At 45.8% G+C, this 12,677-nt stretch overlaps 1 protein-coding gene across 8 annotated transcripts in view; it reads left to right on the plus strand.

Moving 5' to 3' along the window:
* The first annotated feature begins 1,475 nt into the window (after positions 1-1,475).
* Positions 1,476-12,677, plus strand: part of PDE10A (phosphodiesterase 10A) — a 378,653-nt gene continuing 367,451 nt past the window's right edge. For 4 of the 8 annotated variants that reach the window (XM_089530056.1, XM_089530059.1, XM_089530058.1 and 1 more), the window contains exon 1: positions 1,476-2,260. Coding sequence is in view for 4 of the 8 variants with exons in the window: in XM_089530051.1 (XP_089386177.1) it covers positions 3,785-3,896 (112 nt within the window). In the remaining 4 variants the exon portion in view is untranslated. Of the gene's footprint in view, positions 2,261-3,763; positions 3,897-12,677 lie in introns of those variants that run through there. The other 4 variants (XM_089530051.1, XM_089530053.1, XM_089530052.1 and 1 more) reach the window with 1 other exon arrangement.

Raw genomic sequence — 12,677 nt, forward strand, 5'->3', positions numbered from 1 at the left:
TAAGGGCTGTTCAACAGTGGAACACACTCCTTCCTCGGAAAGTGGTGGAGTCTCCCTCCTTGGAGGTCTTTAAACAGGGGCTGGGTGGCCATCTGTTGGGGATGCTTTGATTGAGAGTTCCTGCATGGCTGGGGTTGGACTGGATGGCCCTTGTGGTCTCTTCCAGCTCTATGATTCTACGATTCTATGTATCAAGGAAGCCACAGTTCTGAGTGAGCAAGACCTGAGAATGATGGTTCATAACAGGATCTCTTGGAGGGTTCTCATCCAGAGGGCCCACAACAAACTCCAACCCCCAGAATTCCATAGCCTTGAGCCAGGGCAGTTAAAGCGGCGCCAGACTGGATTATTTCTCCAGTGTGGATGCAGCCCTAGTTGGGAGGGCCAACATTCTCCCCATTCCGAGGCATACCTCTTCTTCCCCGCTTCCTCTTGCGTGACTTTGCTCCCGGACAGAACGCGTAACGTGTGGATGGGGCCAGGCTTCCGGGACGTGGGGCGCTGCGGGAGGAGTGTTCCCAAGCGCGGTCTATTTCGGGCCGGGACTCGGAGGCTGCTTGAGTTGCGGGGGAGGACGCGGCGGGGCTGCTGCTGCTGGAGGGAGGGAGGGAGAGGGGGGTCTGGAGGTGCAATGGGAGCTCTGGGCAGAGCTGATGCGGTCGAGCTGGCGCCTATCCTGGAGCAGCAGCAGCAGCAGCGTGCTTCTGTTGGCAGGCAGCTTCTTTGGTTCGAGAGCATCTTTTCCCGAGCTCTTCAGCCCCCGGGAACAGCCGCGGCGGAAGGGAACTGGGGAGCGGGACGGCTATTGTTCCACTTTAAGTGATATTATTCCAGTCCTTTGGAAACCTGGGATGTGCAGCTGAAGGAGTGGGACTTAAAATGCTCAGCCACAGGGCTCAAGTGCCTCACCAAACTACAAATCCCAAATTTCCGTAGGATGGAACCACTAGTATTAAAGGGGAACAATAGCACTATAATTTTGCAGTATGCATGGGTCTTCACAACAAACTCCAACTCCCAGAATTCCATAGCCTTGAGCCAGACAGTCAAAGCGCTGCCAAACCGGGTTACTTCTCCAGTGTGGATGCAGCCTCCGTGTCAAGTTACCACCCCTTCTCTTTTCCCTCTTTCTCAGTCTCTCCATTGGCCCAATGTGTCTGTTTGGGGGAAAGGGGTGAGAGTCTCCCGCTGGAGCCCCTTCTTCCTTCCTTCCTCCTCTTGGCTCCGGCGCCGCTGGCGGAAAGGCCCAGGGCTGCTGCTGCTGCTTACGTCTGAGCGCCCCTTATCGTTTCACTGAATGCCAACGCCAGCCTTGGCGCTGTTATAGCAATGAAGCTACCCACGTCATTGCCTCCCGTTGGACGTGAGAGGCGGCCAAGCCCTCTCAGCTTCCAGCCCCCTCTCCTTTTCTCCCTTCAGGGAAAGAAAGAAAGAAAGAAAAGAGAGGGAGAGAGAGAGAGAGAGAACTCCTTAACTCCAAGAGAGGCAGCCCTGGACACTCTCGCCTCTCTCGGAGATCCAGGAGGGCCGCTCCGTGGCCCCTAAACCGAGCTCCACGGAAGCAAGCCCATGGCTCTCCATCACTGAGAGGGAGAAGGGAAGGAAGGAAAAAAGGGAGGGAGGAAAGAGAGAAAGTAAGAAAGAAAGAGAAAGAGAGGGAGGGAGGAAAGAAGGAAAGAATGATGGCAGGAAGGAAGAAACGAAGGAAAAAAGGAAGGAAGAAGGGAGGGAAGGAAGGAAGGATGGGGGAAAGAAGAAAGCAAGGATAGAACGAAGGAAGAGGGACGGAATGAAAGAGGAAAGGAAGGCAAGAAGGAAGAAAAGAGGGAAGGGAGGAAGGAGGAAAGGAAAGAAGGAAGAAAAGAGGGAAGGAAGGAAGGAGGAAATGAAGGAAGGGAGGAAGGAATCGGGAGTGAGGACCAGGGCGGGATGCCAGCAGGGGCCAGTCCAGACCATCCAGGGGGAAACGAGCCAGTCCAGGCAGTTCCAGCAGGGGAAAGGGGCCAGGTCCGGAGCATCCAGGGCTCTTCCCTCCCAAGACCTGTTGAGCGCCGGATACCTGCCTCCCTCCGGGGGCGAAAAGAGGCTCCTGCCGGCTGCTCCTCTCCGCCGAAGACCAGAGGGGTCCCCAAAGGAAAGGACGCCGCTTTGACTAAGGGGGCTCTTCTCGGGGTCTGAGGAGCCAGCGGCGCCTTTCCCCCTTCCGCAAAGGCGCCTCCGGGGGCGAAAACAGCGGAGCAGGGGCCTCTTCGAAAGAGGGGTAAGTCGCTTAGAGAAAAGAAGAAGAGTGGGCTCTTGGGGGGGAGGAGGAGAGAGCTTTGGGAGACCGCGACCCAGGAGGACCGGCTGGATTAAGGCAGAGGGAAAGGATAGGTGGGGTGTGTGTGTGTGTCTTTGTGTGTCTTTGTGTGTGTGGCAGAGAAGGGAAATGTCCAGTTAACAGTTCGAAGAGCGGGGGGGGGGCGTAAATACTCTCAATAAAGAAAGAATCAACGGGCCAGGGGCCCATAGCCTCTCTCTTTGCCTTCCACCTGCTCCGGCTGTGTTCTCTCTCTCTCTCTGTGTGTGTGTGTGTGTACACACACACACACACACTCCTCCAAAGCCCAGAGTGTCAAGGGTTCTTCCAGGCGGGGACGGGAGAGAGGGACCCCGGCAGGGAAAGCTTCTGCCTGCCAGCCCTAAAGGCCTGTCCCTCCCTCTCCCTCCCTCCCTCAGGTCTGCCAAGGCTGGGCAGCGTCGCCTTCGCCTCTGCCCCTTCCTCACTCCCCCCAAATGAACGCCCCTCTGCCCCACACGCCGCCCTCCCTGAGCCCCTCCTTCCCAAAAGGCACCCAGCCCCAGCCCTTCCTTGGGGATGCATCCACACTGGAGAAATAACCCGGCTTGGCCCTGCTTTAACTCTTTTTTTCTGGGTCAAGGCTATGGAACTCTGGGAGTTGGAGTATGTTGGAGTATGGAGTATACTCCAACTCCCAGAATTCCATAGCCTTGAGCCGACAGAGTTAAACCGGGGCCAAACCGGGTTTATTTCTCCAGTGTGGCTGCAGCCTGGGGGAGCCCCGTCCAGTCTTGTCATGCCAGCCCCATCCTTTTCCCCGCCTCTCTTTCTGGTGTGAAGCGTCCCGCGCTCCCTGCCCTCCAAGTGGCCCCAAATGGCCCCCGAGGCACCGCTTCCCTCAGGCTGCCCTCTCCCTCCTTGGCGCCCTCCGCCTTGCTTCCCACCCTCAGGAAGAAAAGAAAGAGGAAGCCCCTCTGCCCCTTGAGAAGAACCTTCCAAAGATAGGGAGAAGGAGAGGACCCGGCCTCCCTGCCCTTAGCCCTCCTCCTCCTCCTCTTCCTCCCCTCAGAGGTCTTCTTCTCCTGCCCCCTGGGTCCCCTCTCTCTGCCCCCACTTCGCCTGAGTTGCCCCTTCCTCTGACTTTGGCACCTCCGCTTCGTCCAGAGGAAGAGGAGGAGGAGGAGGCTTGGATTGGGGCATCTCCTGGAAGCAGGCCCCCCTCTTGGAGGCCGACGGAGGCTGATTTGTAGGCTCTCTCGGCGGAGTCCCTGCCTCCCCTTCCTCCTCCTCCTCCTCCTCCTCCTCTGACTCTGCAGCCACTCCGAAGTCGCGTCCCCTCTCTTTTTTTGAAGCAGCAACTCCTTCCAGTGCGCCGTGCGTGGCTTTCTCTTTCTCCCTCCCTCAGAGAGAGAGAGAGAGAGAGAGAGAAGGAAGGAAGGAAGGAAGGAAAGAAAGAAAGGGGGGGGGAACACATCGATCGACCCCCCTCCAAACACCGTCCCGATGTCGAAAAAACGCAAAACCCCCGAAGGCGGAGGCGGAGGCGGAGGCGGTGGAGGAGCCGGCCTCCCCGATGAGGAGCCCCAAGCCCAGCTGGGCGAGAGCGAGGAGCCAGGTAGGGCAGGGCGCCCAGGGCTGGCAGGGGACGGGAAGGGGCACATTGGGAGCCTCGTTTTGGGGAAGGTACCTGGTCACCCCCAGGATCCACACCTGGGTAGGAGAAGGCCATCTGCCTTCCCTCTAGGCCCCGTTCCCTTCAAGCCGGGCAGCTTTCGTCTGTGGATCGTGTGTTTTGAAGCCCTGTTGAACTTTGGGGTGTTGGGGTGAAAAGGCTGGGATTGGGGGAGCTGTGGACTGACTGTGACCCTATGAGGCTCCTAGGACTGGCTGACAGAGAAGGGAGTGCAGTTGGGCTGCTCAGTGGTGTCTCCCCACCACCATCCTCACCTCTGGTCCTTGTATTTCGGTGGCGTAGGCTGTGTACTGCTCTCCTCCTGCCTTGACGATTGGGGGAATGTTGTGCAGAAGGGATCGGGGGCGAGGGGAGCTGTTTTCGGCTGGGTGCTGCATCTGTGCGCAAAGGGATCTGTGGAGTGGCTCAGCTTCAGCATCCCTTCCCACCACCTCTCTCCCTCAGGCCTCAAAGGCTGTGTATACATTGCACTGTAAGGGAAAGTTGGGGGTTTTATGCTTTGCTTTGCTGTGTTTCCCCTTCCATGTCTGCATGTGAGAGTGCACTCCCATATGCTTTCATACCCACACAGAAGCCAGGTTGGCATGGGATACACACACACACACACACACACACACACACACACGTGTGTGTGTGTGTGTGTGTGTGTATTATAGATCTTGGCCCTTTCCTCCCTTGCTAGCTGCACTTCCTCTCTATTTGAGCTTCCTTTCGGTGCTTCTTTTGCCCAATTGGGCCTAGAATGGACTGGAAGCCAAACTACAGAACTGCAGGACTTTGGGTCATAATGGAGAGAGAGGACGCGAGAGACAAGAGGTGGGGATGCACAAATTGTGGTCCAAGCTGTTGAAGGTGTCTCACAAAGAACTTGAAGATCCTGGGGCTGCCCAACTTTTCCTTTGCCAAGATTGAGATGGTGGCCTTTTGCTCTACTAGCAGGTGGAAAACCTCAGAGTCTCAGAGCAGAGAGAGTTTGAAAGAGAAAGAGAGGAAGATTGGGAATGTATGTTGTCCAATATGGAGTTGCTGGTCCTTGTTCTTAAAATGTTGGGTGTTGAAATGTTACAGATGCTGCCCAAGATTATAAAAATGCAGTGTCTCCCCCAAATGAGGGATGGGATGATCTGTCTTTCTCCTGTTTCCAGTGCATTAGGTCCACTTTCTGGTGTGTTCTCTGCTAGCACTCTTACAATGATGCCATGATGGCATCAACACCTTTTGCTTAGAAGGAGCTTGTTGAGGGGTTTCATGCCAGCTTTACTTTGGATCCCCTATATTTTAGCATCATCAACCATCAAATCTACCCTTCTTATCCAGAATCATTAATCTGTGGGAATAAATTCAATCACTTGCAGGCAAAACCACACACACACACACACACACACACACACACACCTCTCTATCTGTATCTACACATATATAATACTGTATATATTTGTTCATTCATTCTCAGGCAGAGTTTGAGTTTTTTTGCTTGGTTTTTTTGGCATTTGCTTGGAAGTCGGCGTTTTTTGTCTGATCCTAACCAGGAAACATGAATGAGCGTAGACTGAAAGCTGGTTTATAAATGAAGTGTCATTTGCACCAGGTTGCTAGCTGTGTATATGAAGGCTTGCTGGGAACATGGTTGCAGTGCCAGTATGATGGTTTTTAAAAGAAATAAAAATAAACAAATAGTTGTCATGAAAAACTCTGGGTTATACAGTTATGACCACACAGCTTTAGGAATACCTTCCTTACTGTGGAACCATAGTGAAAAGAAAAATGTGGGGGACCAAGCTCAGTTCACTTTTGCAAAGGATAAATTACAGAGCAATCCCGTCTCTCATGCTCTGGTCACTTCCTTTCCCTCTTCCCTTTACTGTGGCCAAGGTATTATATGTGTGGTCCTCAAAAGGTTGTTGGCTCTTCATAGCCAGGAGGCTCCACTCAGTTCTGCCTTATGCACGGCAAGGCTGAAAATACGTGGCTCTCACTGCAGGTAAATGCAATGCTACGAGCCTGATGTACTACATTTCAGAGAGCAGATATTGTTTGGCACACGCAAGCCAAATCAAGCAGTTGTGTTAGCACCCCTATATAAAAAGTATCTGATACAGATTCACATACACATCGATATTGTCATATGACAGAATTAAAACTTAAAACGACATGACTTTTCTTATCACACTTTTTTTGCTTTCAAAATAAGCTTCTTTTTTGGCTTCTCTTCATTGCTGACAGGAAAAAGAATTTTGCTTGCCGGTTATGTACAAATACAACTGTAGCAACTATTTGGAGTACACCGTGTACCACAACATCTGAGTGAATATTTGTATTTGTGTCTGATCTCCTACCAACTCCTTTTTACAAAACTCCTGGGATTATTCTGAAATGATTTGTGGTTTATATACAGACCATTTGTGTTCTATAAAATCAAAATGTTTTTATTTTAGATTTTATTTTATTTTATTTTTACAATATAAAATTAAAAGTCAATATTTATTAGGCTATTATTGCCTATTTGGGCATCTGTAACATATACATAAAATGTAAGCATCTTTATCCCTGGTTTTACTCAATTCAGACAAGAGATTTTTTATATATATAAACCTCAAAGGATTTTTAGAAACTGAACAAAATCCAGCAAACAGTAAAACCTTCTTCTTTTAAAGAAACAACATGAAGAGAACAGATTGCAGCTGGAGGTTGGAGCACTGATCCACATATTACCTTTTTCACCGGCCTAGGATGGCAAATTGAGAAGATACTCTGCTAATACCGTTTGCTACTGAACTTTCTTTCTTTTTCCATTTAAAATGTTTGACCAGCGCCGCTTCATTCATACATAAACTCACAATAAGCTTTCATACCTTTTCGGTATGCGCAATCCCATATAATGTTGATGTCTTTAAGCTTGCCTTTCTGCGCATGTACCAAGGCTTTGAGCACCTGGTCTCTCGAATGCTGACCAGGCATACGCAGAATCTCACCCAGCGTTCCGAGCTGGAGAAGCATTTCTTGGGGAAATGGAGCTTCATCTGCAGTATAGCCAAGCATCATGAGTTGGAACGGGACATATTTGTATCCTGAACTAGGAATCAGATAATAATGAACACTGGCGACATCACTTGCTTGGATCTTATTATTTGTTTGATCCATGTATGTCAAATGTAACTCTAAAAGATTCATTTTGAATGTCTAATGTTCACATATTGCACCTTTTTTTTAAAAAAAAAACTTGATTGTTATAGGAATGGGTGATTCTCTCATCTGAAATACCAGGTTGAAAGTAACACCAGAATCCATATATTATGAGAAAAGAAAGAGATGATGAATATGCTCTCTATTGCAACAAGGAAATTTTCACCTACTTAGAGAACTGTAGTGAAAATGTCCCTTTAACGTTTTTTATTGTTTTATTTTGGAAAATTATATCCTGCCCTTCCACTGCCCACAGAGTGTTCAGGGTGGCTTTTTTCATTATTTAAAAACACACACCCAAATGTAGTTGTTATTATTATTATTTTAACAACACCTGTGGACAACTGTGGCTCAGCAAGCCAACCAAACACAGCGAGTCAAGGGTTTAATTCTCCATCCAGGAAACAGAAGAGCTGACCTATTTAAAAAAAAAGAAAGAAACATGAAGAAAATCTTCACGAGTGGAAGGTAGACTGAATAGGTCACATGGACCCTTTAAGGAAAGACCTGGGAGTTCTGTAGTGCAGATGTGACCAGGCTGAAGATTTCTTAGGTGTCCTAAGCATCACTGCACCAGTCATAGTTGGGATGCAGAGATGACCCTTCCCATTGCGTTTCAGGAAACGGGGTAGTATGGGACATGATATCTGTGACTCTGGACCTAAACCTTTCATTTCAGTGTACTGTATGTGAATCCTATCTTTTATCTAATATTTAGTTCCAAGGCAGTTCACAACACTATTTTTTTTTAAAAAAGATATACAATTAAATAGATACAACTAAAACCACAGTAAATTAAAAGGCAGTTAAATAAGTTCTCATATTAAAATTACTCCCAAATTAAAACTGTTTAAAAATAATTTAAGAACACATGTGGAGGAGAGTTATAGCATCCCTCATGAAAAAAACCTTTGTTCCCAGCCAATTGCCAAAAGACTTCTTGAATAAAAAGATCTTTTCCTCTGCCAGCCCCCCCCCCCCCCCCATGGCAGTTCATAGAAAGACTAAATAAAGAATACGATTAAAACACAAAACAAAACCAGCTGTTAAAAAAAACCTAAACTGAAGGAACAATCTAAAATAATTAGAAACACGCCTTGTAAAGGGGAAAGAAGGCTTACCTCCATCAGAAGGACATGCAGGAGCCTAGCCTCCCTTGGGAGGGAAGCCAGCAGCTTGGAAACAAACCCTGAGAGGTCTCTCTCACACATGGGTCTCTCAAAGTACTGAGAACAAGAGGAGGGCATCATTTGGTGTTCTCAAGACCCAACCAGGCTCATATGGGACAAACTGGGACTTCAGGCAGCCTAGAACCAAGTTGTTGTGGGTTCCAAAGATGATCATTGGCATATTTACATTGTACCTGGAAATGAATTGACAACCAGTGCTTCTCTCATAAAATGGTGCAATATGCTGTTACAACTGAGTACCCTTTAGCGTTCTTACGATCACATACTAGACAAACTGATAGTGTTTAGAAGGCAGGTCCTTGTAAAGCACATTGTGTATATGTGCCTTCATGATGTCTATTGTCTTTTGGTGACCCCATGAATTTTGCAGGGTTTTCTTAGGCAAGAAATATTCAAATGGTGGTTTTGCCAGTTCTTTCCTCTGAAATATAGCTCCCAGCACCTGGTATTCATTGGTGGCCTCCCATCCAAGAACTAACCAGGACTGACCCTGCTTAATTTCCAAGATCAGACGAGATCTGGTGCCATTAGGTTATTTAGGCTTGTAGAACACATTACTTTAATCAAATCTGCATGTGGCCTTTAACATAATTGTGTTTTAATCGTTTATTTTGTCCCATAATTGCATTCCTTTATTGAATCTTACTGCTAGCTTCCTTGAGTCCCAGTTGGACAGAAAGGAATGTGCAAGCTGCAAATCTTTCAGTATGACCCTATGACTCTTTTTGTTCAGCATTATTTTAAGTCTTTGTCATGTATGGTGAAGGTTACTACTAGGTAATGTGCCTAGGATTGCAGTCTTTATTTTACTGATTGCTTATTTTTAATGAGAGACAATGTCCCTAAACAATGATTAATTCTTTTTGCATTCAGATTCGCTTCCCCACTACTGTATATGAAGCAGTAGCTGGTGTAGTTCTGAAGTCTTTGAGATACCAAAAACAACAACAACAACAACAACAAGCAAACAAAAAATCTCCAACCGATCTTGATAAAAACAGGACTCTGGAAAACAGAGTCTACATCCAGTTAGAAAGCAGACAGTTTGATGGCAAAGGGTATTATAATCAGCCCTCCATATCTGCAACTTTTACTTTTGCGGATTTGATTATTCATGGATTTGATTAATATATTCTCTCCAGGAATCCCAAGGTCTTCCAGTGTGACTCTAGAGCTGACTTTCACCAGAAGTTACACTGGAAGACCTAGAGATTCCTAGAAAGAACATTTCTCTAGACATTTGTAGGTCCTGAGCACAACTCTGGTCAACCTCTGTCAAATGTTGATCATAGAGTTGCGCTGGAGGACCTAGAGATTCCTAGAGAGATGTTCTCTCGGGTAATTATATATATATATTTTATTTGCATTTTTTCCCCACTTTCATGGAAAGAACTGTGTTCTTGCTTCTACAGTTGCAGAAATGTAGCTTTGAGGTGGGAGTTAATAAATCTCTTCTGCTAATATAACTATATAAAGCAAGAGTTATGTATGATAGCAAGTTCTTAAATGCATATGATACTGAATGAATATGTTGCATCTTCAGACTTAGCATACTTTTTTTTTAGATATTCTGTTTTAATGGCTGTTTTTAAAACAAGATTGATGGTCAGACTCAGGAGTAACAAGCATTGGATTGACAGCAAGAAAGTGACGATAGTCAGATTGATAATTTTTTTCTTTTAAAATGAGTAAAATTTATTGCAATAAGAGGTCAATGACCTTATAGCTGGCAAGCTGGACAATTTTTCATTGAATTTGTCTTACGAACTTAAATGCTGTGACCCAGTGAACTACACAAATTTGAATGTATTTTCTTAAACTACAAATAATTTTGAGGGCTTGTGTTGCATAAACTAGGAAGAAAGGTGCAGTAAACAAGTGCAGGTTTTGCACGGCAAAAACTTATGTTGACCTTTCCATCTTTCTCTCAGCCTACATTGTGTGCAGGGTATTGTGAAGAAGACATACTTATAGTTTTGAGCTCATCAGAAGAATGCTTAGGATCCCCATACAATGTCAGAGCGCCTGAAATCTTTGTAATGCAAATCCAGATTTATAGGGGTCTTGGGGTGCTGTACTGTAGAAATAATGTAATTTGACACCACTTTTACCTGCCAAAGCTTCACCCTACAGAATCCCGGGATTTGTAGTTTCCTGAGGCACCAGCACTCTTTGACAGAGAAGTCTAAAGACCTGGTAAAACAACAAATCCCATGATTCCATAGCATGTGGTTAAATGCCTGTACTGCAGCCACTCACTCACAAACCATAAGGTTGCGAGTTCAATACCAGCGAAAGGGCTCAAGCTCGACTCAGGCTTGCATCCTTCTGAGGTCGTTAAAATGAGTACCCAGATTGTTGGGGGCAATTAGCTTACACTTTGTAAACCACTTAGGGAGTGCTTAAGTGCACTGATAAGTGGTACAGAAATGTACTTGCTATTGCTACTTGCTATTGCTATACCACTTCAAGTGATGTCAACCTGCAATATTTCTACAGTGTAGATGCACCGTGTATAAGGTATTGGAATTGGCAGGTTACTATTATCAATGGGAAAACCTCAGATGACAGCTTGACTTGAATTGTACAGTTGTGAATCATAGCCAGGTGTAGTAATCTGTTGATTTTCCATAGCCTTACCCCACCCAATGTTTTCAAGATGTTTTCTACAGTTTACATCATCCCTAACCAGTATATCAATTGGCCCATCTAGCTTGGGATGATGGGAGTTCAGGCTAGTGTTGTTGCTGACTATAGTCCAGCATGTCTGAAGGGTTCTTTGGTTGGATAAATGTGAGCTGGAGAAACTCTCTAGAAAAAACAGTTATCTTGCCTTTCTGAGTAACTTGCAAATAGTAGAGCAAGAGTTATGATCAGAATTGTAGGACTGAAGAATCCTCTTTTGAATATTTGTATTTATCTTTTAAATCAGAAAGTGTACTGTACAACATTTCCCAGATGAAAAGGGGGACACATGTAGCTAAGCAACATTAGAGTGTGATCAAGAGCACAAAATATATTAATGAGGAAGCACATCTGCAAAAAGAAGGTAGGAGGAGTGCCAGTCTAACGTTTCTGGACAGGGAGTTCCAGAGTCTGGGAGCGGTCACTGAGAAGGTCTGCATGCATTATTATATCCGCTCCCCACTTTGACCATATCTCTCCTTTATTGTCATTCCTTCACTGGCTCCCCCTCCCTTTCCGTATTCAGTATAAGCTTCTGTTGTTGACTTTTAAAGCTCTGCATGGGCTGGCCCCTCCTTATTTATCAGACCTTCTTTCTCCTCACCTTCCCACTCGTGCCCTCCATTCTGATGGTCAAGGTCTGCTGTCTTAGCCTAGGTTTTTCACTGCCCCATCCCCCTTTGTCCCTTTTCACTTGCTGCTCCTCACTCCTGGAACCTCCTTCCCCACAAGCACGGGTCATCACTTCTTTAATCAGTTTCAAAACTGAGTTGAAGACCATCCTGTTCAGGGAAGCATTCCCAGGCATTGGTGATTGTTACTTGTTGTTTTTAATTTGTTGCCTGCCTTATTTGATTGAACCCTTTCATGTATTATTATTTATTATCTTATATGTATGCCATCGGCAGGTTTATTTTTATCTATTTTACTGACTGTATGTACAGCGCTGTGTAAATCTACAGTGCTATATAAATAAAGCATAATAATAATAATAATAATAATAATAATAATAATAATAATAATAGAAGGGCCTCCCCATAAGATTTCAGATCATGGACTGGTTCACAAGAGAGAATATAGTCCTTCAAATACCCTGGAATTGAGCTGTATAGTGCTTTATAGGTCAAAACCAGCACTTTGAGGTTTCTGTTTCTCTTCTCTGAATTTTTATTTTTTTCCCTTTTTTGTAACATCCCAGAGTTAAAGTGCATAAGTACTATTTGAATGATGCACTATACTGCTATAACTAAAAGAAGAGAAAGAAAATAGGGAAGGGACTGTATTATAATATGCCCAGAAAAATGATGATGATGATGATGATACACTCAAGCTTGGGAATAAAATATGTCTGCTAGTGTCATGAATTGCCCAAAATAATCAAGGATGGTAGATATGTTGTTGGTATATTTACCCCCCCCCCACAGCAACAAATATGATAAAACCCTGATAATTTTCCTCATTTGGAGACCCCCCCAACAGCTAATGACACTGTAAACACCACCATTTTGCTCCGACCACCCCTTGTGTGCTTCCAGAAATGCACTCAAAAAACTCCAAGAAAATTGGCAGACAACAAAACTGGTTTTAGCACAGCAGAGCTGCATGTCTTAAATATGAAGCTTAGAATTTGTTCATAGTAGTAAAT

Source organism: Sceloporus occidentalis, unplaced genomic scaffold (genome assembly GCF_023333645.1).
Source record: "Sceloporus occidentalis isolate IW3139 unplaced genomic scaffold, rSceOcc1.0.p SCAF_6, whole genome shotgun sequence".
Taxonomy (NCBI): domain Eukaryota; kingdom Metazoa; phylum Chordata; class Lepidosauria; order Squamata; family Phrynosomatidae; genus Sceloporus; species Sceloporus occidentalis.